Source organism: Numenius arquata, chromosome 9 (assembly GCF_964106895.1).
Source record: "Numenius arquata chromosome 9, bNumArq3.hap1.1, whole genome shotgun sequence".
Classification (NCBI taxonomy): Eukaryota; Metazoa; Chordata; class Aves; order Charadriiformes; family Scolopacidae; genus Numenius; species Numenius arquata.
This window is the reverse complement of record NC_133584.1, coordinates 8,017,413-8,044,919: the sequence shown is the minus strand read 5'-3', so window position 1 is coordinate 8,044,919 and position 27,507 is coordinate 8,017,413. Positions and strand designations below refer to the sequence as shown.

Sequence of the window (27,507 nt, the reverse complement as noted above, 5' to 3'; positions counted from 1 at the left end):
AACCTCAAAAGAGAGTCAGAAATCTCACTGTAACTTTCTTCAAATGATGTTCTTGAGGTTTTGATGAAAGCTGGAGTGAGGGTATATACAAAGACACACCAAATACAACACTGTTGCAAGTTTAATGTTTATTTCCCCAAGACAGCCTAGCCTGCACTCTACTTGGATAAATTTCACAAGCTAGTTTTCCGCTGCTTCTAGTTTTAAACTTTAACCATGTTTCTGATGACAAGGAATGCTGCAAAAATACTCTAGTCCAACAAAGAGTTATGATCACAAAATAATCTTTATCCATTCTACAGTGTTTCAGAATTACCAGTTGATTTTAAAACACAAGGTAGATATAGATGCTAATGGTGGCTAATCTGGTATGTTTTATTATAGCAAACTGTTGTTCATGCAACACTTGTGCTCAAAGGGGAAGGCACAGCATTTCCTACAATGAGCCACCTTATAAAGAGTTCAGTTTGTACAAATTTGTAACGTCACCTTTAATTTAGTGTGCAGAACCTCAAAACTGAGGTATTACTCCAATTATAAAAACACTTGCATCCTTTTTGTGCAAGTTTTAAAAATACAAAGTTTTCTCTCTAAAGTGGCTCAAAATAGATTGTTCATGGCTGCCTACGTCTAAGATAAAAAGAGTCTAAAACAATTGGATTAGGCATATTAAAGGTGTTCAAACCATGACTTGATTTGTACATCTATTCACACCTCTTTTTCGGTCTTTATTCGGCAGTACATATGCACCAAATTTCATTTTTAGAAGTTTCCATATCATTTTCATAGAAAACAAAGTTTGAAAACAAGTAACATTGAAACACAGCACGGTATTCTACCACAACGGAAACATTTGGTTACAGGACTCAACAAAATCTAAAAATGAACTATGCTGTAGATTACCACATGCAAAGGTCTTCATGTTATCTTTGAAAATGAAAAAGGATGAGATTTTTATTACCACATTTTACTGCTTTCTACTATTATGGCAACTTGTGTACTGCAACACAGTCTATTTGAAGGAAAATGTATGATTTTTGCATGCAAAAATCTACAAATTAGTTTTGATGATATGGAAAGCTTTTCATAACATCAAACATTCATCTGGTGCAAATGCACAGGGAAGCCTTCCTGAAATTCTGACTTTACAAACAACTAATAAGCCATACAGGAAAGAAATTAAAAATAACTAAAAGAAAAATAAGAGGAAAAAAAAAAACCAAAATAAAAAAGAAACACAGGCTGCAGGAGTAAACCAGAGTCTGCTGCTAAACCGGTCTTTGTTTTTGTGTCCAGTGTAAGTTAACACTTATGAACTCATTTTGATGATTTACTAGGTTTATTATCAGCCCCCTGAAGGCGAATCAAGCTTGCATGCGTTCACATACAGCATCACAACCATACTCTCGTACACACGCCACTCCAGGACTAGGAGCCTGCTTCGGGACTGAAGAGCCCCCGGTTTGAAACACGAGCCTGGCTCCACAGCATCGGGTCCAGACATTCATTCAACGTTGTGCATTCACACGGTGCTTCATAGCAAGGCCTGGGCTCATTCTCCTTGGACTTATATGGGCATCCTATTCTCTTATGCTTACAAGGCTTGATGATGATAGTACTGCATTTCCCCCCAATTGCTCTAGTAAGTCATTGTTCCTTCTCAGGCACTGAAGATCTTTGACCTGTAGCCCTTTTTCTTTGAACAATCTAAATAAGCATTCAGTGTGAAGTTTTTCATTACATTTTGCCACTCATTCTCACTCGCACCCACTCGCCATCTTGACTTCATTTGGGCTTTTCTGTGATTCCAAATGAAATCTTCACATTTTCTTTCCCGATTTAATGCAGCAGCGGATCCCATGAGCCAAGATTGATGGATCAAACCTTTTTTTTTTTTTATTCAGTGCTGCATTGTACCTAACTCCCAAAATACCACTCTAAAACTGGAACCCTTCTGCTGGTACATTGGCAGATGAATTGAAACCAAATGTTCCGCCTTGTATTGCTTCTGGAACAAGGCTAGGATCTTCATCAATCTGTAACAGAACGAGAACATCATGAGTAGGAATAGAAAAACAAAAGCCTCACTAAAAAGAAGCCAGAAAATCCTCAAGAGTATCTCTCTCTTCACCTAAATCTACTTCCTCGCATCAAGTCTTGCCATTCCTGTCCCCCAACTTAGTAAAAGTACTATAATGACCAAGTCATTTAGGCCAAAATGTTTTAGCTTGCATTTAGGCAGGCTATGTGGCACCTAATAGTTTATATTCTTTTAGTCAGTTTTCACTCCTGGAAAGTATTCTGTCAGTCATGCATCATCCTTATTGGCAGCTTATAAACTGTCCCAGTTAAGATAAAACCAATACCATTAAATCAACTAAGGGTTAAGCAAAAACTGCAGTTTCTATTTAAGTAGCATACGGGTTACTGAATTGACACAAGATTAAATTCCAAGTCCTGCTGTATTAGCAACTCAGATTTTGCATAACAAGACTTGCATCTTATTGTTCATATAAAAGTGAAACTCTAGCACAAAATAAACTTCAATGCAGACTGTAGGCCATGAACGCAACTGAGCTCTACCATTTTTGTAGTAATCCGCTCCTGAAAATTCTTCAATCAAGTAGAAAACCCTCTCGCCTCATGACACAGACCGACACGATTGCATTTCCTTTATAAGCAATTAACTCTTATGATTTAAAGTGCATACAAACCTAAAACCTTGATTTACGTTACATGTTTAAACTGAAAACAACATTCTTGATCAGCACATCCTACCTCTGAAATCACTAAAATATTCAGAATAGTTTGTTTCTGAAGAAGCAGAATCTGAGATTTGGTACTCAAGTCACCACATTTGATAAGTTCCCTGCTATGTCAAGCCTAGTCAGAAGCTGACAGTTAAGAGAACTATTCAAAGCCTCCTATTTTAATCTCTAGAGATGAGGCTTAAATTAGGCATTAGATCTTTAGATACTTCATCATGAAGAACGGTAAGATACGCAACAGGTTCAAATAAGGTCTCATCCTTCACTGAAAAGATCAAACAAATGTCACAGAGCAGGCTTTAGAGCTGTTGCCTTTATCTTGAACCATGTTTACAAATAACAATTACAAAAGCAGATTGCAAAGCTATTACACACTTACATCATCTGAAGAGAAGAACTGATCAATGATCTCATAAGCCAGTTTGTAGATGTCTTCATTTTCATGATTTTGTAGCTGTTCAATTTTCTCCAGGCCTACAGTAAGTACACAAGAAATGTAATAGAGTTAAAATATCCAGTTCAGACAAAACAACCCCCATCTCTTTAAGGTCTCATCATACAAAGTAATTCTAGTAACAAATCTAGGAATAGAGTGACTATGAATATGATGCTGTTGAACTCATTTGAAATAAGCGTAAGAGCTTCCTAGAGATTTGAGAAAATAAATCAGAGATTGAGGAACACATACCAAGACAAAGAAACCTGTATAAAAAGCCAATTCCAGCAATGATAGTACTCCCCTTTGCTTCTTGCTCTGAGTGGTTAAGCTGCTCTATGGAAATATGGCCAGGGCCAAGCACTAGGGCATACTCCCTTTTCACAAAATCATCTTTTGAGCACCTGGTGTGATAGCCCCAAGCTGTGACATTCCAAATCTGTACACCGTTGGCGGCACACATGCTATCAGTTACTGACCTGTAGCTTAATTATACAGCAAGTAGCTGCAGTACAGTGTAAGTTATTGGCAGACTTAAGTAAAGCATACATATAAATATTTCTGAAGTTCTGACAAGCAGAGCTTTAGGCATGAACACCTCTTTTCTCCCTCCCTCACCAATCAATTAAGTTTCCTCCCTGCCTCAAGATTTTGTACTTTAAAGATTATTCAACTTCATGTTAACAAAATCCTAGTTTTTTTACCTATGCCCAAATTTAATATCACTGTTCTTTCATCCTTGAAGATTTCCATCAACTTAAATGGCAACCAATACAGGGAAAGTCTGAAGACCATTAGGAAATTAAACCTATCATATTTCTGCAACCCTTCTACATAAGATTTCCCCCCCCTCCCAAATTCACCTGGACATGACTTGTGCATGATTAAAGCATATCATCTCTACGTTAACAGAAACTCATTTGTCAAGTACACCAGACTGCTAAAAAACTGGCACCTAATTAATTTTATTGCCATTATTCAACTCTTCCACGTTTCACCTGATCATGAACTTAATCAGTGAGGAAAAGCCAAGTACATTCACCTATTAGGAATGAAGTGATCACTTTCAAAAAAAGGGTTTGCTTAAAACATCTGCCAACACAAAATAAAGCCAACAGCACATACACGTGGTAGGAAGCCAAACCGTCAATTTCTGAAAAAACAGTATCAAAATATTAAGCATCCTACCTCCACATTCTTCTATAAGATTGGCTATGGTTTCCGCTTCATCTTCAGCCATTTTTAATATATTACTTAGTCCATCCAGAACCACTTGCACAACTTGCGCATCTTTTACTGTCAGCAAATTGCAAAAGGGAGGAATTACATTTTGTTGAATTAAGTACGCCACCTAAGGGGAAAAAAGCAAATAGTTAAATGAGGTGCGTGGTAAAAGCAAACAATGCCCCACAAGCACACATGCAAACAAGTTTAACAAAGACCAAGTGCTCAAAGTTACCCAACAAGGTAAGAGTATTCTGTAGCAGTCACTTTCAGAAATACTTGTTTTAGAGCATAAAAAGGTAACATTTATGAAGTATGTTACAAATATATTTCAAGTCTAGAACACACAAGTAGCAGATACTGTGATTTTTTCCAGTATTAGATGAGGAGATTCAACCTCATCTTTGAAGAAAGACACCACCACCCCAACCCTGCCATAAACAATATTCTGGGCTTACAAGAAAGCAGTATATTTCTACTGAATGGCTACCAATGTTATAATTAATTATCACACTCTTAATCATAAACAATAAAAAGCAGAAAGACAGATGTCGAATGACCAAGAATCTCATCAGAGCTTGAACACAGTCATTCATAGCTACTAGACCATGCTAACAGAAGAGCTTCCATCCATATCTCCACCGATGCTCCTAATCTCAGGTCACTCAGAAACAACAACTAAAGTACACTCTTAAATCCCTTGTGGAAAAGGAAGAGTTACTGAACAGGGGAGGAATCCAGACATTGATAATCCTGGCACAGAAGTCGCCTAAACCAATCAGCTGATGTACTCTCTCGAATGCACCTTTTCTTAAGGTTTGACTCACTTGGTCTTTTCTTCCGCTGATCGTTAAGTTGCTTATTGCCCAAGCAGCTTCTTTCTGAGTACCAAAGTCACCCTAAAATAAAACCATAAATAGAAATAATCATTCTAATTTTTATTTTATGTGGTGTTACAGTAAAAGCTTGTATTTGTTACAGTCCATTCTGCATTGTACCACCGTATCAGTTTTCAGTAAGCAGGGAAAGTAACTAACAAACGCTGTAGATGTTTCAGTCTACTCAGAGCGCTCATCCCCTCCCTGCAACCATGTTTTTAAATGAACCTTCCAGAGGAAAGGAAATTTGTTTGCAAAGTAAATAAAAACTGTAGTACTCCACTCTCTCACATTCCTTATCAACAGCTGTCATACATTACAGTGAGAGATAAGCAGCAAGTGTCAATTTTGATAAACCACTGTACACACTGCGTCTGCCTCTGAAGCTGGTCAACACAAGTCTGCTTAGTACATTGAAAGAGAATGGCAGCCAACTCTTTTCTCAGTCATCAATAAACTGGCAGTCAACAGAAGTATTTGCAAACAGCTATATGTTGCTTAGGGGAAGAGACAAGTGTTTCTTCAGTCTTAGCCCCAGCCTCTACACTGACGTAAGACACTGTATCTTCGTTTACAAAGTGAGAAAAAGAAGTTAAATGAGATTTAGAAGGAGCTTCCCCGATCTGCTTTCTTTTCTCAACACATCTGATGCTCATCATCTTACAGCATTTCACAAAAGAATATCAACAGTGATGTTTTTTATCTTGCAACATATGAAAAATGCCCAATGCAGTTTACCCCTGGTCCCCATGTTTACAGCATGATGTAAAACATGAAGCAAAGAATTCAATGTCACTTTCCCCAATTAAGGAAACAAACCGTTAAATGCTTCTTGTTATCTAACCTTATCTAGAAGATGTATTATCATTGGAACAAGGTTTGCATCTATTACTGCCTGAACTTGCTGCTGATTTCCTGCAGTGATGTTAGATAGGAACCACACTGCTTCCTGCAAAATAAAAGGACATGAGAAATTATTAATTGATAGTCTTCTATACTGATTTTTTTGTCCACACCAGCAAGATTTTATATATTCATTTTTAGATCTGCAATTCACACAATAGTCAACCTTAAATACAACCAAGTATTATATCAGTTTGATTGTACATCGCTGAATTCCTCGTAAGTTGTCTGTACATTTAGTCAAAGTGGACAGTCTCAACTTAGGAGACTCCACAAGACCCTTCAGTCTTTCATTGTTACCAAGTTAGAACCAAATACTCCAAACCCACAGATTAAAACACAATTATTTGGAGACAAAAAAGTCACAAGGCTACAAACACTTACAATTGATTCCATTACTGAGAATTAACACTACAGCAGTTTTCAGTTGATGGTCAGACAAGCTCCAAAATGCACTGCAGTATCATGTTTTCCAGACATGAGTGGTAGAAGACAGTATGTTCTTTACCTGCTTCATAATGTTTCTCTTGGCATCAATCATCAAGAAAATGCAACACCTATTACTTAAATGCTTGCTTTTCAAGAATACTGTAAAGTTTATGACCCTTTATGATCATTCTGTCCATAAGCCCAGGACTGTCTTCTTCCAGCAATAACGAACAGCAGTTGCCTAGGAAAGCGTGTAAGAAGAGCTCTTTCCCCCTGTATGCCCTCCCAGTACTCAACAAGTCGAAATTTTGAACTAAGGCAAAGGATGGGTGGTGAGATATGCTTTAGTGATGGCTTTTGTCAGTGTTGACAGTTGGACTATGTGATCTGAAAGGTCCCTTCCAACCTCGGCAATTCTATGATTCTTATATTAAAGAAGGATCGAGAGCTCCCCACACCCCTTAAGCGGGAATCTATACTTTTGTCAAGAAATAACAAACACAGTTTCACATAAAATTAAGTGTATTCAGAGTATCATCTTTTTTTAATCTTACAGCTGATGAGCTTCTCCCTTCTTAGAAACCCTCCATCACTCCTCAATTCCCTTATCCTCTCAGCTTATCTGGCATGACAACTTTTTAGATAAGTATTTCTCTCAACATGAGATTCAGAAATTCTCATGTTTCATTCAACTGAGTCTCTCAGATCAGATCACAGGATCACTTTCATTAATGAACCTGTTAGAGATTTAGGATGCCCAGGCTTCTCTTGGTGGGCTTCTTTTGGGCTTTAATCATCGGCAATGTTGCAATGTGGCACCCCAGAATTTAACAACATGCCTCAGATGCACTCCGGAATCAGCACTGCATTGTCAGTGCCCCCATTTGAAGCCTCTTCTATACATGCACACACACACACACACCCCCACACCCCACCCCACTTCATTTAAATTCCATTTATCACACACACTCATTCAAAGACACATCCAATTATCTCTATTTCATCACTTCCAAGAGAGTCAGTTTAATTAAAGTGACATTTCACATATCAAGAACTCTAACTTTTAAGTCAACAGCCAGAATTTTAAAATAAAGCTTTCATTTCATAAAAATTCAATTAGAAGAATCAGGAAACAACATTCTCATCAAGTACAAGTTTGCAGCTCCTTAGAGATTTTTCTACAGATGTTAACTTGAAGAAAAATTTCAGCACCTTGCCTGCTCTTGCCATAAACTGGTAAATTAGTCAATTATTCAAATCTCTACCACACTACATTATGTGGAATCCAAACCAGCTATCCCAAATACAAAAAAGTTATCAATCAGGTGCAATCTCTCACCAGTTACTCACCTTATTAATTTTTTCTTTGGGATGTGTCAGAAGTGCTGGAAAATGTGAAAGAGCTTCACAATTCAGAACTACCTGCGTCTGTTCATCAGTACCAGTGACAATGTTTCCTACAGCTCTCAGCGCAGCAGTCTGAAACAAAACACTTTCTGTTTTAGAAAAAACTTTTAAAGATTTTTCTAGTTGAGCACATTCTGACACACACTTTCAAACAATAACAGTTAAAAAAGCAAACGGTTTTATGCAAATGCTGTATCACACAGGAAGAGGTATTGTTTCAACTTCAACATGAACTATGAAAAGAAACCAGCTACTTTCTCTAGTATTACATTTTGAGCAACACTTCCTTAAAGTTGTCCAAACTTACTTGCACTTTAACTTCTTGATGACTGAGAAGAGGAACCAAATGAGGGACTATTCCAGAGTCTATCACCATCTGGATCTGTTCATTGCCAGCATCCGTTAGATATGAGAGTGCCCAGACCGTATCTACCAATATCTAACAGTAAAAACATGTATTTTTAATTAGTACAGAAGTACACACAGACATCACAAGTCTTACAATAAAATAAATCAAAATATAAAACAATTATCACTGTGAAGCCAGAATTGATGCAATACAGCAAAACCCACTTTGTTTTACAAACTTCATACATTCCACTCTACAGAAGTCTGAAATACAATTGTTGTTCAACCCGAGAAAAAAAAAAACAAACAGCTAAACTGCCAACTACAGCTTAAATTCTGAAGGATACAACAGAAATATTTCAATTACATCTACACTTTCATGAGGTACCGGTGCACAATGTGAGATATGAAAGACTCAGCCCTAGAAGGATGATAAAGCCCTAGCAAATATTAAACTATGGACATTAAGCACTCTCAAGCCACTGAGCTGTGCATCACATGGCATCAAGGTTTTTTTTCTTGATATTACCCCACAAAATTTTAAAAAAAGTCAAAACTTTTCTTAATCTGGTGCAGCAGCAACTAAGACTGAATTTCCTCTGTGTGTGTGCAACCGTGTGTACTCACAGACAGAAAAGCCAATTTAAATAGCAGTAAAACTGAACATTTCAAGTGACAGCTTACAAAAAAACCTCAGTGAGCATTGTTTCAGCTGACAACTCTTGACTAATTCAAATACAGCCATTTCAAGGAATTCAAGTAAGCTTAATTTCACTTACAAGAATTTAAAAACTGTAATTACTGTGCAAACTGTAGTTAATATATTTAAACTTATTTTGGTAAAGCACTGTTGCCGTTTGTTTAGACAACTGAGCTACAACTTCAATAGGAAGCAAAGAAATGATCTTAAACAATTCTGACATGGTTTGGCAAAAAGCTGACCTATTTCATAATTTCAGTAAAGTCTCACTCATGTTCCTCACTATTAAAATAACGTTCATGTTTAACACCTCAAGTTACACCTAAAGCTAACGTTTTATATATGCAGCAGACACTAATTTTTCTTTCATTTACCCTATTTTTGTTACAACCTCGAAATCAAGTGATAGTCAAAAAAACCCTGTATTTATCTGCAAATGAATGTTCACAGCAATACAATTGAAACTGCGTTTATTTTTAAGTGTAGGGAAAGAACATGCAAATAGGGACTTGCAAAGATACAGAGAAATACCAGGTAAAAATCATAACTGGTACTTCAAATAAGCAGTTAGAGATATCAAAATAAGTTTGTCATAATGAAAATCACGGATTTTTAAAAAATTTCTTTTAAGGAAAAACGTTAATTATGACAAGCTTTACACTTCAGCTAAAAAATCTATACCAGACCACAAAACTGGCTCTGAAGGGTGTTACTTACATTTACATCTGTGTGGTGAATTAAAACACAGAGCGCTGGAAGGATCTAATGAGGAAAAGAAACACCTGAGTTATTTTTAAGGCAGACAGATACTCAACTTAGTTTAGTTACACTGAACAGTGAGTTCATTCAGTCACCTCCTGAATGGTTTCCATCGGCGGAGGAGGATCTTTGTGACGGCACAAGTTGACCATGACCCAAGTAACATTTCTTAAGAAAGTTATGGGAATAGACGGGCTGATGAAGGACAGCAGTGGTTTCACTACTCCAAGACTAATAACGTAATCTCTACACTGGGGTCCATCACCTGTTTAAGACAAAGAATTATGAAGACAAAGATCATCCCGTGCCATTCACAAAAAAGTCTAACTTCTATACGCTTTAAACTTCAGTTATTTAAAATGCCTACAAATTAAAGAATATGGGCCTTGGAAACATGCATATAAACATAGAGACGCATGTAAATTTGTCATAAAGACACTTATATAAAGCTTTAGTAGGACCTGTGGCTACCTGCCTAAGTACTTCATTTGGAACTACTCATTAAAAACAGCTAAATTCTTAACAGAAAAGTGTCTGGTGATTTATAGCAGAGGTACAGGCTGGAGTGGTGGTGGGCACAGGAAAAGGGGTGGTAGACAATGCCAAACCACCAGGAACAGTTGATGGCCCAATGTATTCCTGAAAATCCCTTCACAAAATCTATAATCAATACTAAAACGTCTCAAGAGTAGTACAAAATTGCCTGAAAACAGACATTTTCATCTTTATGTCTGAAAGACAATCACGCTGTCGTCACTGCCCAGGTATCACTACAGGTGTCTAAAAAGCAGTGTCTGACGTGTACTGCACACACACCACCAACAGCTTCAGGCAGTTACAATAACGTGCATTTTGTCAGTTTGCTTCTTAAGGAGGACTAGGCATTTCTAAAATATCAGATTGTAGGAATCACATTACGTCAGAACCGGTACCAGTCCTCAAGCACTACAGACACAGTCAAGGCTCTAAACCACAAAGCTAACGCTTGCACAAGGAAAAATCAAATGAAAGCTCAAGTGATCACAACTTATCCAAAATTCAACACAGTGTATGTAAGTTCAGTTACAAGCCCAGACCTCAATGCAAAACAGTTCTTATTTTAACAGTCTGCGTGTCTGTTTGCCAGTAATTCCTTTTCCTGTACCTGGAATGAAAGTGTGTATGCAGGTACGCGGGTCTGGGTGCACACCATCCATACACAGTAGAGAAAACAGGAGTAAGTTAAGAACCAGGTAAATGCCAGTCTAACAGCTGCCTGTTGAACATCTCCAAATCCTAACACACACAATACTACCTAGTTTATTCATTCAATACCAAAAGGAACTTAAAAGTTTTTAGCGGCAGGAATAACACAAACCTATGATATTTCCTAAGGCCCACACAGCTTGCTCACAAACATTTTGATGAGGTGAATGCAACAGTCTCAGAAAAAGTGGCACAGCATCTGAAAGATACAAAGAAAACCCCATGCATTTGTTAAGAAATACATCTCTCAAAAGAGTTCACATAATTAGCTCTTAAAATTTCAGTCCTACATGACAAATTTTTCTCTTAATTATCAGTCAAAACTTTACTAACTTCCCATACTACTGAAATAAAACATTCTGTAACAATTCTTTCTTCGTTGCCCTTTCTTACCAAGCCTGCACTTCAGAATATTATGAAAGCAAATCTTAAAATAACCTGACATTTATTTTGTCATAATGTCTCACAAGTTTACTGAAGCTTGTCGGGATTCCAAATTTAGTTATATTTATTGAATTTAAAAATTCCATGCTGAGTTATCTATCAGAATCAACTGCAGAGTAGTAACTGTTTAAGCCCAGCCTCACCCATGCAAATCAACCAACTAAAGAGTCAGTAGGTACATTTGTGCATCAACTGATAACGCAGTAAGAGGGAAGCACGGGGGTTTGATTTGTTTCAGTCTTACTGATTTACAGTAACCTGTAAACTGTCTCAAATGCTACCGCTAGGTGACCAGAGAGAAGCACAAAGAAGTAAAGCCGACTGACTGAGCACTAAGAAAGGGATTCAAAAGGCAACATGCAGAACTCCACAACTGTTATCAAGGCAGCTACTTTTCTACCCTATGTTGGTGTCAGACAGGAGAATGCTCCCAATATTCACAATGAAAGCTAAGCCAATGTTAAAAACACATTCTACATGCACCACACTTAGATAAGTGGTCCTTATTTTATCATCCCCAGCGCTAAAGTGTTTGCTTACATGATTTCCTAATGACAGTTTAGGCTGTAAGAAATCCTCATTTACTTTGGATCACATATTTCAAGGAGGCTGGTATTTTTAGTTACTCTTTATCAATGTAAAACATTTTTTCCTAGAGAAATAACAAGTCACAACAGATTTCTTATTTCCTACTAAATAAAGGTATTTTACAATGCCTGTACGCAAGGAGAAAAAACATCCCCAGCAAGCATATTAATAAGTGCTTTTGGAAAGACTACAACAGACCTACTTTTTCATTGAAATAAATCATTACAAGAAATAAACCATACTTTCATGTGTTATAGCTATAAATTGGCTAATTAGCACATACATGCAGATCTAGCCAAATCAGAGATCATCACTGAAAGAAATAATTACTATATCTGGCACTTATCTTCAACCCATTGATAAACCACATTTCAATAAAAAGAAGTGTTGTAGATCAGAGGTGTGGGACATTATATATTAACTAGATTTCCAAAAGAAAATTCAGGATGCAACTGGGAAAGGAAGAGGAGGAAGATGGGAAAAATGAAAGAGTATTAGCAAAGATATATAACGGTCTAATCCAAGCTGTATCACAGTTAACATGCTCTTAACACTGAAAGTTTATAAAAGCAAAGGGCAACTGATCATGCAACCAATGCAATCTCAAAACATACATTCAATTAAAAAAAATCCTTTAAGCTGAAGTCACCCATCTTAAATTCCTTCACATCTGCTGCAGAGAATTAACCTACTTTTCTGGGTAAAGACTTCTGAAACACACCCAGCCTTTTAATAGAGACAGTGGTGCTAAAAACTCTTATGAATACTCATTTTTTCCAAAATATAAAGAATATACAGTTTTTGAGCAGCCTGTTCGCACCAGCAGTGAAAGAGAAACAATCTTCTACCACTGAAGTGAAAGTCAGTCATGGAATATATGTAACAAACATTGACATTTCAACATTTAAACATCATCACATGTCTTCAAAACCATACTTACTACGTTGAATAAAAGTTCCAAGTAGTTCTAAAAAGTCAATATATGATGGTTGTGGCGGTGGGAAATACACAAAGAAAAAAGATCAAGCATAGTTCTATGCCTCTCCATTGTTGGAAGCACAGCATATTCAATGGTAGCAGCAGCACGCGCTACAACACTGATTCCAACCGTTACAGCTACTGCTATCTCATGTAACATAAGTTTTGTGGATTTTTTTTTCCCTTATATTTTAGGCAAAAACTTGTTTTACTGTATGTTTGATTCTTCCACAGGTCTCAAGAAGCTCTGCCATTTTGTTCACTCAACTGAAAAAGCCTATAGACACTTCTACTTAACTCTGCTTTATCAACAGAAGTACTACTTTGACTTGGGACATGTTTAGAGCACAGAAGAAAAGTTTGCTTTGCTTGGCAACTCAGATTTCAAGTCCAACAACAATTCCTTTCCATGCTTCAGATTCCTCAAACTATGAAGGACAGCGTATTTTCTTCAACTTGATTTTAGAAAAGAATTCAATGTCAGGCATCCTCTGGACTTGGTCCACATCTTTTCCTCCCTCTTCACAGTAAGACAGGAAATCCCTCCACGGGAGTTTTTTTTAGGTGGTTTTTTTTGTTTGGTTGGTTTTAAGGTATTTTGAAATTTGAAAACTGGAAACCAGCAGATAAACAATTCTGCTAAAATAGTGTGAGTTTCCAGAAGAGACTATTCACCATTAGGAAACCCAACTGAATTTAAAATCAGAGAAAATGAAGAACAAAAGCAGGTGTGCACTTCAACTGACACTGCTTGCCAGAGAAGAGACAGAACATCTGGCAGGAGACTTCATGGGCAGGTCCTTCAGAGACCTGCTGTGACTGACAGCTCAATTTCAACCATCCTGGCTATTGCATGAAAGGACCAACCCTAACACATGGATTTGTGAACATGCTTGAGACAGAGAGGAACAGGAGTGTGAATGCTCTTTAAAGTATCATTCAGATGATCTTATTTTTGTGAAAGTTACAGTGTGTGCTTTATCATTGATCAAATACTGTTGGACTTACTAGATTGAACTACGGCCTGTGTTTGTTCAGAGGTTCCAGAGGCAATGTTTGTCAAAGCCCATGCAGCTTCAAACTGTAAGGAAGGACTGCAAAGTAAGAAAAAGAATATGATTGTAACATGAATTTTCAAATCCGATGCCATAGGCACATCAGCTAAATGCCAAGAATTCTTGCAACAATTAAACATTTTGAGTTTTAGAAATACTCACTTGTCATCTCTTTCAAGACAGTGCACTAAAATAGGTAATATTCCTGATTTTATTAGATCGTCAATTGGTGGATTGCGATCACTGGAAAGCAGCTTTCTGTTTAGGAAAAGGAAAAAATATAAGACAACAGACAAATAAGAAAATGAGAAGTCATAACTGGAAAGGCTCTCTGGAGGTTTAGTCCAACTTTCCACTCAAAGCTGGATTATTGCTGACACTAGATCAGGTCAGTAACAGCTTCCTGCAGTTGAGTTTTAGAAACCTCCAAGCACAGAAATCTAACAACCTCCCTGGACAAACTGGTCCAGTGCTGCACTACTTTCTGGGCTGGCAAGTTTTTTCTCAGTGTCTCTCATACCCTCAAAGTCTGAGCTGGATTTGTTTTCTCCACTTTAAGTGAAAATAACTAATCCCCAAAATTTAAATTACTAAACTATTGAAAACCTGAAGTACTGAACAACTGAAGCCATTACATTCATTGCCCGTTTCAGCTGCCATGTTTTCTTTGACTACTTTTGAAGTTTATTACCAGTCAGTAAAATAAATATCAGAGTCATTCAGTTACACCCTCCTGTAGCTTCTTCCTCATCCACCCAACAAGGGCTGAAAGGCAGAAACGTGTTTCTTCTTTACGAAGGCTATAATGTCAGAGAGTAAGGATTCACAAAGTACTACTGCAACGAACAGAAGTGTACAAATTTGTTTCCATTTTTAATCCCTTTGGCTTCTTCTTTCTGCAGTGAAGGAATTAAGGAGAATACAGCTTCCTGGAGGGGATACCTTGGGCTGCCACACCGAACTTTTACTAGCAGTAGGAAGGGAGATTAGGAATAGTCATCTCTTCACACACCAGCCTATTCACAAACGTGAAAAGCTTGACAGAATGCAGTAACTAAATATCAACTTCCCACTGCTGCTTTATCCTGAAAGGTATCACTGGTATGTCAAAGGGGACAACACAGCGCAAGAGAAGATATGAGAAGCCAGACCCGCAAACCAAAATGCCTCAGAAAACTAAGCAATGGGGAAGAGCTGAACACAGATTATGTGAAGACTCTTGCAATAATCAGACACGCATTTTCAGCTTTACTTCCAACTAAGAAAAGGAGATTCCTTTTAGAAGTGAAGATAATTTACATCTACAAGCTTATAAAAATTAAGCAACAAAAGTTTACTTACAGAATCTTAACACTGATTTTTTGTTTAGTGACAAAACAATCATAGTGCAGTCTGTTCACAAACCACCTGCTCAAACAGGTAGAGAACCCTACTACAAGAACCAAATAAAACTTCCAGTTTTGGGGGGTTTGACGTTGTTTTGGTATTTTTTATTATTGGTTTGGGTTCTGCATTTTCTTAAGCACTTATAATCAGTTTTCTGTTCCTCATATTCCAGTTGTACATCTTGAGGTTTAGACTTGGGCAAGATTTTTTTCCTTCCTATTCCAGCTTCAGACCAGAAGATGGTACAGATTCAAGCGAGACTGAAAAGTATGTTTTCATATCTAAAATATACTTTTATGCCTTTCCAGTAATGTAAACTGCACTGCCTTAATTTCAAATTAGTTTTCAATTTTTAAAAAATTGTTACAATGGTAAATCCACATGGACATTCCCATTTCTTTTTAAACCAGACTTAATTCAGAATACTTTAGTCTAACCAGATTTAGATCAGTTCCAGTAATTAGGGTGTTCTACACGATGCTACCCCAAGTTGATGAAACTTTTTAACGAAGGCAGGCTGTCCAATGGAAACAGGCACAGAAACGGTTCTTTCCCCTATCAGTTTCAAATACATTAACTCCCGAAAGTCAAAGTGACTTCCAATTCACTTAACTTTGATCTGGAAGTCTTCTCTTGCACTTGGATCAACCCCCACAACCACACACAGTAAACAAAGTTGTAGCTTTGTGTTACAACCGACCATGAAAAAAAAAGCACCCAGTAGTTGGGGAAGGAGCAGTTAAATACTTAATTCAGGCAAACAAAGAGCATTTTAGGATCACTTAACATCTACAACTACACTTTTTTTTTTTTTTGCTTAAAGCAAAAAAGTGGTCTTAGTGGCCTAATCCACAACAAAACTAGAAAAAGGATTAGACCAGTTCCTTCTGTATTTAAAGCTAAAAGACTTTATAGTCCTGTTAATTATGTATTTTACTGTACTTGTGAGAAGCACCAAGTATTGCACTAAGATAAATTCTGTATTTATACACAATGAAAATCCCAACTACTTCAAAGACCTATGTATTCTGATTTTTTTTTGTGAAGTTCTATTTATCAAGTTTTCTTGTTTTAAAATCAGTTAATGACGCACTTTTTCTAGTTAACCTAGAACACCATTTCTGCATTTAAGAGCATGACAAAATGAGAAAAAAAATAGTAAGTTTGAGAAAAGTGTGTTTACCTTGCAGCCTGCACAGCACTTAACTGTATACCCTGGTTGTCACTTGAAGCATTCTGAAATAAAAGAGAATTTAGGCTTTTCACGTATTTGCCACCATGACATGAAGAATGTTCAAACAATTAATATTATTTTTACCTGTACTATTGCCTCCAAAGAAGTGTTTTGCTAGAAAACAAAGACAAAAACAGTTAGAAATTAAAAATGTCTTTTAAGTACATAAAAAGAAGACATGCTTGCGAGTTAAGTCAATTCTTACCACTCTAAAGTCACCATCTATGTCAGAATCTTCACAGATATCTTCATGGGGAACATTCCTCCTCTTTAGAAGATGCTCATCTCTTTTGTTCTTAAAGAGAAAAATGATTTAATACCTTTAAATTTTTGATTTAGAGGGTTGGGAATTTTATGAAGGGAATAAAGCTTCTGTTTTAAACAAGCCTCATAAACATGCTTTCACTGATATTGTTAGAATTTCCAACATTCAAGAAGTTGCAAAGGGCTGCACAGAGGTGCACATTTTAGAAATCACTTCTTCCCAGAAAAATTCTCCATCCAGCTTTATCTACAGCAGTAACTATTTTTCCTGGAAGTTTCATGTGCACACATCCATCAGCACTGACATTACAACTTATTTGTCATTATTTACAGTAACACGAGGCAATTCTCAGAGGCTAGTTTTCTGTTCATCCCAGAAGTAAAATAATTCAAGTTATGATTACTTTTTTCAAGAGCTAGCTTTCCAACAATTCTAAACAGTGTTATCTTCACACATACACTCTTCCACCCTTAGTTGTGTGTTGAACTTCTACCTTGGGAAAGAAACTAGCTTTCTGTCTACAAATTAGCAGAAGCATATGATTTTCAAAGGAAAAAAAAACCTAAGCTTTTTATCATTTTTTAAAATTAAAAACCTAGCTGGAGAAGCAATAGATTACAAATAAAATTCCATTTTTTCAAGATAAAAATTATGGAACTTCAAGTACCAGGTATGGTAACTTTAGAACTTCCTTCTAAACCAAATTACCTTCACAAAGCTAGTAAAGACAAATAGCTAGTTTAACTATCATGTTCTTGGTGGACTACAGAAGGACACACAACAGTTTTTTGGGTTTTTTTAAGCCTTTAACAAAACTCTTAAATTTTACTGAAATACCAACATAGCCAAATCCCATTTGGTAAAAATAATGCTAGGTGACCTCACCTTTCTCAACTCCACAACAACTTCATTTCTGTGTCTTCTCATAGTCTGAAAAGAATCAAAATCAAAGTACATTATAATCTGAATCTAAATTTAAAAAGTTTTCGCACAATTTAAGTTCATGCACTTTAAACAGTACTTGTACACACAGGATTTAATTTTCATTATAAAAGTAGAAATTCAACAGGAAATGGAGATAACGACATTATTTCTGCCTGCATTATTTCATGGGAAAACAGCCTCCTAGGTCTTCATGTTGAACAAAAGAGGGTATATGGAATCAGGTAATAAACAACAAGCGTCTTTTAACAAAAGGCAGCGCTGAAAAGAGTTGTTCGTAAAAAAAGCAGCACTGAAAGCATCATAAACACCATAGCAAACTAACAGAAAGCACACCAAGTTTGCCCAACATTTGTAACTTTTTCTTGATTCAAGGCTTTTTTAACATACACATTTAGAGAGCATAAGCCAAAACCCCAGAGACAGCCAAAAGTGCCACTTTTATAAAAAGGCATATCAGTAAACTTCAAAACTGTAAAGTCAAAGTCAAGCACAACTGCCTATCTACACACCTAATTAAGAACTGGCATCCCTTATTTCCTCGGGTTAGCGGGGGAACCAGGCGATTCCCCAGGCAGACACTGGGCTGCCTGGACTACATGACCAGACCTGCTGAGCCACCGGAAAGCAGTAAGGAGCACAATCCATTCCCGACAGATAACTGTGACCGGATAGCTATGCCGAGCAACAGGGGCTGAACTTCAGACTCTGCAGGTGAACCTTCACCTAAACAAAGTACAACTGCTAAAGCTAAAAGAATCTCAAGAATATAATTCTTCAGAATACGTAGATCTGGACAACACCGGGCTCTTTTCTCAACGATGCCTAACAGGCTTCTCATGCAAGTGCAGCTACCGTAAGTGTACCCTTCCAGACACAAAAGGTGGTAAATTTAGTTCTACAGCAGCTCTTGCTCACTCAAATCTCCACAATGCTACTTGTTTCTCCCAGATACCCAAGTAAATTTACAGATTTCACACATTTCTAATACGCATACATTTCTATTACTGTATGAAACAGTACTGGCTTTGTGCCTTGTGGAATAGCTTTATAACAGAGTTTAAATTAAGAGACATAGTAAGCAAAGCTGAGTTATAAAAATATTATTTATAAATTAAAACCACATAAAACCCCTGGCATTGCAAGAGCAACATTTGGGGTTTTTTTGGTCATCGGGAGCTCTACAGCTCCCATTGAGAGTATTAAGAAAAAAAGCAATTGTAAATACACATAAATTGGTTTACTACTGCTTGTGTTATTACAGCGCAAAGTGAAAATAAAATACAAAATATCAGCCTATAGCAATTTTATTCTGTACTTTGAACATCACAGTGAATAACAGAGTTAAAAACAATTGCATTTTTCTTATGACTTGACCATTCACAACCCCAGAGAAAGTTTGAAATCCCAGTCTATAAGGGACCACATTAACACAGACTACAAGGAAAAGGAACAGCTAAAAGAGCTTCTGACCAGCAAGAAGTAGCAGCTCTGGAGATAAGGATTAAAAGCTTGACTTTCTTTTTGATAAAAATAATTATGCTCCTGAATGTGCATTTCCTCAGAATCAAATTCCCAGCTCTGAGCAAGACCATTTACCTTCTCAAAGGAAGGAGTTGCAAGAAAAAGAAACTGGCAGGAAAGGAGGTCAGTGGAAAAGAAGGGACGGTTCCCCCCTGCTTTGGAGGTAGACTTTTCATCACTTGAGGTGCAAAATGCAGTTCATCATCAAAAAAACAGGCAGAGGTGGGAAAAACACACCCACACGATGACAGCTTCCCACTACATAAAAGGCAAAGCGTACAAGCATACCTAATGCAGCTGCAGCACCTGGAACGACTAGATAAGAGCCGTAATAAGCAAGTACAAACTGTCCCACACTAAAAAGCACCAAAGCAGGTTTCCAGGGAATATGTGCATCTTTAAAGAATGTTAATTCAATTGGTCAAACAAAATTAGAATTAATAGCTGACTAATGCAGCTTAGATTCATGGCTTTTTCAGTTTTAAGCCTATAAAAAGTTGTGTCTGCTACATGAGGTCAACAGTTATTGCTGAACACTTCTAGTATGCAGATAAAATTTATTCCAGTGCTGTGGATTTACTCTCCACAGCTAGGTAAACTTTTCAAATATTTCTTAGAATTCTTCAAAAGATAGTAAGAATCTCACAGGTGTAATTGCTACAGACAGGAAAAAAACATACTTTAATAAGAAATCTTTATTAACACTTTTCTGGCCCAATAGGTATGCTCTGAATTCACGTAATACCTGTCTAATAAATACATAAATTAAGTTTTAATGTTTTATAGCAGCTCCAACTCAAGTTTCTACAATGACAGAAAATGGAGAAAAGTTTCTTCAGCAGTTATCTTCCTACACATGCCTTTGTTAAACACCTGATTACAGACTAGTGGCATCGTCACCTGGCAGTTAATGCTTCAGCTCTCCCAAGTGTGCATCACTCCAAGGCTGGGCAGCCTGCAGCTGCACACACCACAGGATGCTCACAACCTCAGGTTGGCATAATGTACTTTGGGCCCAGAAAAGCACGGCCTAAGATTCACTAGGGGAAGACATGCACCCTCCTGAATGATGAACGGTAACTCTGAAGAACAGAGCTGAAGGCACGAAGCACTCAGTAGTCATTTTTCTGTGCTCAAACTGCTGTTGCCTTCCCAGAGAAGCCGACACATTACTGGATATCACCTGCCACTTAAGGGCTTTGGAAAGATGCTGCAGCTTTACCACTGACTTATTTAGTGCAGGCTCTCGCTCTCAGCCTGTAACACAGCGTTCAGTGGAGTTTCTCCGAAGTCTACTAACCTGGCATATTCAAGAACAAAATAAAATGAGGAAAACGTCTGATAAAATGACTGCAGAATTATACCAAGCTCCTGATGATCTCTCACGGCTGTCAACTGACCCCTTCCCAATCCACAACCGTTCCTGCAACCTAACAAAACATACCAATAGAAAAGCTGTACTGCAAGAAGGATTCTTCTTGCCAGACTTTAATAATGACATTATTGGTCACAGAAAAGCTGTTGCTAACCAAGAGCAACATTTTCAAAGGGTAGAAGATTGAATTGCTGGAACACCAACTATAAAGTGGCATTATGCTGTAAAGCATATTAAAAGGTAATAGTTACAATTATTAGTGAGCCCAACAGGAAATGTATTCCAATTCAGGTGGTAACAGGACAGGCACACACACATGTGCATGACAGAGATACGGTGAGTGGGACCAAAACAAAAACTCCAAGAAAAAAAGCCCCAGACACGTAATTTAAAAGTTTGACTTGAAAAGTCATATATGCAGCTTATCAGGCTCAAAAAAAAATAATCCTGTAACTCCATGAACACACTGCTGGAACAAGAAGAATGGTCCTCCTCCAGATAAAAGCTGACAGGCCCTTGTTTTTAGCTCCTACCTGCTTCTGAAGAGGACCTGCACACCTTGGACTCACCAAAGCCTCCACGTGAAAGACAAGCAACCAAAGAAGTCACTCTGAAGAACAATTTACCAAAATAGGACTCCACTAAAATAATTTTTTGTAAACAGTAGTTGGTTGACAAACTATTATTACTGGTTAACCTGTCACTGCTCTTCCTCCTAGGAAGAGAAAATGTGCAACAAATAAGAATTGAAGTTAGCTTTGTCTAGGAGTCTCACAACATCATCACCCCAGCCTAGAAATGGAATAGCTTGGAGAAATTAAAACAACAGACTCAAGATCAACTTGTGTTTTCTTTTGGAAAACAGCTCAAAGGGCAGAAACCTAGGTATATTGGTTTCTCGGCAGACAGCACTGTAAAGCCCTTCTGTTCTGCAGAAGATTTGACTGGATTGTGAGACTTCTCTGAAGCAGTTCTCAGCTCGCACTAACACAACTGTGAGTGGGAAACCAATCTCAATTATCAAATCTATTTGTCAGCATATGATTGCTATCCCTCCATCCTCCTTTTTCTCCCAATTATATTTAGTTTAAGTTTTATGATAAGGGCTATTTTCTGACCATTAGTCATTACTGAGTCCTTCAGCTTATCATTAAAATCTTGTGTTAGCTGACGCTTCCAGGAACCCGATATGTTCTAGTGTTTTTCACAACAGCTCCAGATACAGAAGTGTTCTAGGCTCTGCACACAGGAACAGCTCGAGTCTTTTAGCTCTTCCTAAGTACACCAACATTTACCTGGAGCTTGTGTTCAACCAGTGTATCCTGATCCCTCTTCTACTTTTCTCTGAATCACTGCTGCTCAGAAACTCAGACCCTATCACACACACAGCCTGCCTTTACTGCTTTGTAGGGTGGGGTTGGTTTTTTTTTTTTTGCTATTATAAAATATTTCACTCAAGTAGCTCTGTTTACACATCTACAACAGGAAGGTCTGACAGTATGCAAATAACAGTAGAGCTTTACCTATTCTTCTCATTCTAGTTTCCAAAGGCACATTGTTTCTGTTGTGGAACTGCAAAGGCAACAGTTACTTTAAAGCAGGGCTGCTTTTGAGCCATCCTTCCTTCCTTCCTAGGAAGTTGCTACTCTACATTAGCACTAGTCTGGTCTAGGATTCAAAATACAAACAAAACAAAAAAGTGGCATTGGGATGGGGTGTGTGAGCAGAAACAAACTACTATTTACCTCCAAAACATTCTGTGAGCCGTATGACACTTTTTTTCTAATGCCACTTACTATGGCCCTGTACACAAACTGCTTACTCACTACAGTTACCACTCAGAAAGCACCCAGTCCCCAGACCACAGTTGGAGAAGACTAGTCTATAACCCAGAAATCCAGTGCAGCGACCACAGCAAGGACCGAGAAACTCTGTCTTGTCCTTCAGAGGTGTAAAAGGCATTGAACTACAAAACAAGGAAAAAACCTGTCAGAGACACAAACAAGCTCATATGTGCATTTGGTAAAAACACTCAGTTCAACCAAGCTATTTAGGCCCTCCTCTAGCCATTACTCCCTTCCTGTATTAACTGTGCTCATTTGCAGACCGGAGCAATAAAGTTGCTCACTGATAGAAGTGCTACGGGGTTTTAAAGCCAACACAATCTCTACAAGATACCACCAGAAAACTCATCTCAGCAACTATTTCCCCTTCAGAATTATAATGGGACTCAGTTACAAATAAATAAATAAAAATCAATATGACATTGCACATGCTGTCATTCTAGTTTTTCCTAGAGAAGCTATGCATGCCAAATAAAATGCTTTACACAAACATCTCAAAATGATTGTTAAATGACAAAATGGATGAGCTTCACCATAGAACTACAAGTCAGCTTAAAGGAACCTATTTTTAACTAATTCAGTGAATGAAATTCCTGCTCTCCTTCAGTTCCTCTGTTCAGTTCAGTATTTTGTGTGGGATACAGAAAAGGTTGAAGAACTTCTACCTGTGATATCCAGCATCTCTCATAACATTTCCCTGAAGCTTCCCTGGTGTTCTCAAATATATTGCTAGTACTGCAAGTCCAGTGAATGCTACTGGCAACTCACAGAATTTTGACGCCGCTGATCTTAAAACATCTAGATTGAACAGCTGCTCCAACATTCGTTTTGAAGTACCCTACATTACAATATTATCTTCATTCCACATCATGCGTCCCTCAATTACAGAGCAGAAATATCTATTTGACACTTCTGTGCTGGCACTATTAAAGCAATTCTAAATCTCTCACCCAACCACACAAGCAAGTCAGGGAAGAAAAGGCCAGCAGAAACTCATCAGTTTCTTCCAGTATTTCCAGAGAAATAATATGCATGAAATATTTTTTAATTTCTTTTCAGAAAACCCAGCAGGCAACAATCACCAACAGAAAATGAAATGTTGAATAGCCCAGTAAAACAAAATGAAGCAAACAAAAAAAAAAATCCCACCCCAAACCTTCTTTTCAAACCTTCCCAGAAGCAAGGCTACATTCAAGACCCCTAACATGCAGCAGGACTAAACAGCAATTTTTCCAAAAACAAACTGCTCATAAAACTGTGTCTATTGCAGACACAATGAAAAATTTGCACTTATCCTGGTCTTTGTATAGTAAAAGTCTACTATTCAATTCCAAGATCTATGCTACCACAAGTAAAAATAAATTTTTGAAAGAAAATTGAGTATCATCACAGCCATACCCACAATAAACAGAAAAAAGAGCTCATTCTTTCTTATTCAAGGGAAAAAAAAAAAAACAAAACAAAACAAAAAAGCCTAAGTAAAACCTGTTCCTCACTGAAGACACAAGATGAAAAGTCAACTTAACTAGCTTCCCTAGTAGATAAGCATTTGCATAATTTTGTGTAAGAGTCCCAATAAGCACTTAAGTAAGATTTTGTGTTTGGATGTTAAAAAAAAAAAAGAGTACGATGGTTTCTGCAGTTCTGTAAGGCTAGCTCCTTTCTGTGCTGTAACAATACTAATATTTTTTTTTCCACAGCTCTAGCAACTCTTAAATCTTGGAAGACCTTAACAGAATGCTGTACATACTAACTAGAAGTCTTAAACACTACATAGAGATGCCGCCTTGGTATTAGCTACAAATTATTGCTCTCATGGCACAAACTCTTCTGATATTAAACAGTTTATTACACTCAGTATTTCTTTGAACAGTACTATAAATAAGAAAAAAGGACAAGGAAGTATTTTATATTTCTGGTCACAATGAATCCTATTCCCAGCGTTGCCACCAATCTGTCATCTTAAAACACATGGCAGCAATTGTTTACAACATAACATGTCCATGCATGCATGTTTATCCAATGCTTCAGCATATGAAGGAATTTTGCTAAACATCTTATGTAAAACGTGTGTGTGGCTTGAGTTGTTTCCCCCCTCCCCCTTTTTCAAGGCCACAATTTGTATTTTTGGAAGTTCATGGATACGGACTAGAAAATGAAAGTCCATCTTAACTCATTAAGTATCAAAAAAGCTAAACATACACTTAGCACTTTAAGAGAGAAAATGCATAAAATTTCCTGTCTTTTGTAAGATATACAATAACCTTCTGTGAAGATGTAAGACCTGGAAGGTGAGTACAATGTGACAGCAGCTGCTAGTAACTGCCAATGGACTGATCTGAGCAACAGGGAATTATGTATGTACCATTTTCAAAAAGTCTGTAATTTGCAACAAGGCAACACTTCATAGCCTCTAGAAGTATCTATTAATTTGGGATTCACCAAACCTAGAGTGATTTATTCTTTGTCTGCTGATGGTGAATGGAGATAAACTGTCATGGAAAAGGAGAAAAAAAAAAAAATAAACCAATGGCTAAATGCACTATTTCAGCAGAGATAAAAAGGAGGAGGAGTGAAGGAGGTGGGAGGAGGGAAAGAGATAAAGATCAAGTGTTGGCTTCCTATGTGAAGTAAATAGCTTTCTGCTAAAAGCAGCGAGGAACACAGGTGTTATGAACTAATTGAATACTCATCAGCAACTGTTGCTACAATAGGCTATGTGGCTATAAGAGGACATCAACATCTCTCACAGTAATGAAAAATGTGATGTGTAAGCAGTTAATAAGCAAGAGTGATAGCCATAAGCCTGAGCGATTCTATGAAAAATAGCCATCCACGGTAGTTATTTTAGGTACCAAGCATATGTTCCAGGATTTGTTGGATAGATGTCAATATCTAACATTTAACACGGCCTAGCAGCGTTTCTTTCACTGTGTAGGCCATTCAAGTGCATCAGCAAATTCAAAAAATACTGAAGAGATTACCTGCTTCCTGACACACACACACGTGTTCTTTTAACTTGCACGTGTTCATCTTGAACCTTCCCTACTTCAGCTGACTTACCTTAAAACTCAGTACCTGGGCACCAAAGGAGAGAAAATGCAGATGAATTCCAACCTGTATTTTCCCAATAATTTCATTTTTTCCTATGACAACATATGCTTTACTGTGAACTTTTCAAAAGATGCCTCTCTTGTACAGTTGTCTATTCAATAATAACAAAACCATTTATACAAAAACAAATTTATTATCTAAGGCAAGTAGTTACTAACGAAGTTAACAACCCTATTAGTGATCACTGCATTAATTATTCCCACTTCCAACATTTTTGGCACCACCAAACTTTGTAAGTAACTGAATAATAAACTGTTTTATCAACATATTTTGACAAGTTAAAAATTGAGGTGTTACTGACTTCAGAAATAACCAAATGGGAAACTTGACAGATGTTTTAATGAATGACAGCAACATAAACACATCTTTCACTTTCAAAAAATAAATACTATACAATTGTCTTAATTTGAACGGGTAGAATATTATGCTAATCACCGGGACACATATTGAGGCTAGTGAAAAACAGAAATGGGAATGTCCAAGTCCATTTTTGGATCAGAACCCTATACTGACAATATTGCACAGGTTTCCCTAATCAGCACTCCTGGTCAAGTGTAATGGGTAAAGATTGATACCTAATTTTAAGATCTGAGTATTTACTAAGGAAACTCTAAGTTAATTATCACTTCTGCTGTGTTGAGGATGCAGCTAGACAGCTCAAATAATGTATGTAGCAATCCAGCCACCAAAAAGTTTAGAGGCTCTATGCTACAAGCCACAACTGTTTCCACACTCAGCTAACTGGAGTAAAATAGTAACATTTACCCTGTTTAAGGAAAAAAAAAAAAAAAAAGTGGGTTTGGCTTTTTTAATGATAGTCTTTACTACAAAGTGCAGGCAGTAACTAATCCATTTATTCACTGGAGTATCTTACAGCAGAACACCCAACTGGGCCTTAAATCCCTGACTCAGGCTTTTAAGGGGCTACTCAGCGCAAAGAGTGATTATTAAGTGCCAGCAAGAAACTAAGGTAGAGCCGTACGAAAATACGACTGCTGACCGCTGCAACACCTCTACCAAGCCAGTCCCTGGCCCGAACGACCCCAGACCAGCGCCCTGAACGCGAGGCCGGTCCGGCCTAGCCCCGGTTCCTGTCAGCCGCGGGGCGGCCGCGGCCGTTGCCCCCCTCAGCTCCCGCCTCCGCGCGGCGCCCAACGGCCCGGCCGCGCCCGGCCCCAGAGCGCGGCCTCCCCTTCTTCTCCTTCCTTCCTTCCTCCCTTCCCTTGCTAGGCGGCGGGGAGCGGCGCTCCCGCCTCTCGGCGGGGCGGGCAGCGCAGGCCGCGGCCCCGCCGCGGGCCCCTCGCCGGCGGATTAGGAAAGACGCCACACGGCCGCGGCGGCCCCCTCCCGCCGCCATGGCCGGCCGGCCCCTCCCGCCCGGCGCCACGGTGGTTACCTCCAGGTCGCGGCCTTTGTTCTTGAAGTTCTTCAGCCGCTGGTTGTCCAGTTTCTCGTTGTCGGCCATGGTGGGAAGGGGGGGGGGGGGGGGGGGAGGAGGAAGGTGGGAGGGAGCGCGGCTCCTCCGCCTCCTCCCGGGCCCGTGCCCCTTCCCGAGCCCGCCGGGGTTCCCCCTTCCCGGGGCCGAGCCCGCTCACGCCTGGACGCCCGCCGGGCTGCGACGCGGCCGGCCGAGAAGGCGAGGCGGGGCGGCGGCGGTGCCG

The 27,507-nt window shown here is 38.3% G+C and overlaps 1 protein-coding gene and 1 non-coding gene across 2 annotated transcripts; both read right to left on the bottom strand.

Moving 5' to 3' along the window:
* Nucleotides 1-115: 115 nt before the first annotated feature.
* KPNA4 (karyopherin subunit alpha 4) lies at nucleotides 116-27,388 on the bottom strand. The gene is made up of 17 exons (XM_074153519.1): nucleotides 27,243-27,388; nucleotides 17,933-17,977; nucleotides 16,988-17,077; nucleotides 16,867-16,896; nucleotides 16,732-16,784; nucleotides 14,325-14,420; nucleotides 14,116-14,201; nucleotides 11,210-11,296; nucleotides 9,948-10,117; nucleotides 9,811-9,855; nucleotides 8,353-8,484; nucleotides 7,989-8,117; nucleotides 6,151-6,255; nucleotides 5,256-5,327; nucleotides 4,393-4,555; nucleotides 3,148-3,242; nucleotides 116-2,036 (listed from the first exon to the last, which is right to left on the bottom strand). The coding sequence occupies exons 1-17, from the start codon at nucleotides 27,309-27,311 to the stop codon at nucleotides 1,938-1,940; spliced, it is 1,566 nt and encodes a 521-aa protein (XP_074009620.1). The 5' UTR covers nucleotides 27,312-27,388; the 3' UTR covers nucleotides 116-1,937.
* LOC141468956 (small Cajal body-specific RNA 7) lies at nucleotides 7,340-7,650 on the bottom strand. Its single transcript, XR_012463406.1, has one exon.
* Nucleotides 27,389-27,507: the final 119 nt, after the last annotated feature.

Bases quoted from the DNA above. Each gene is read 5' to 3' on its own strand.
- KPNA4 (XM_074153519.1), bottom strand. From the start codon at position 27,311: ATGGCCGACAACGAGAAACTGGACAACCAGCGGCTGAAGAACTTCAAG. The intron at 3,243-4,392 runs GTAGGATGCTTA...TACTTACTGTAG, and splicing joins TCTTATAGAAGAATGTGGAG to GCCTGGAGAAAATTGAACAG. The intron at 2,037-3,147 runs GTAAGTGTGTAA...GTTCTGTTACAG, and splicing joins AGTTCTTCTCTTCAGATGAT to ATTGATGAAGATCCTAGCCT.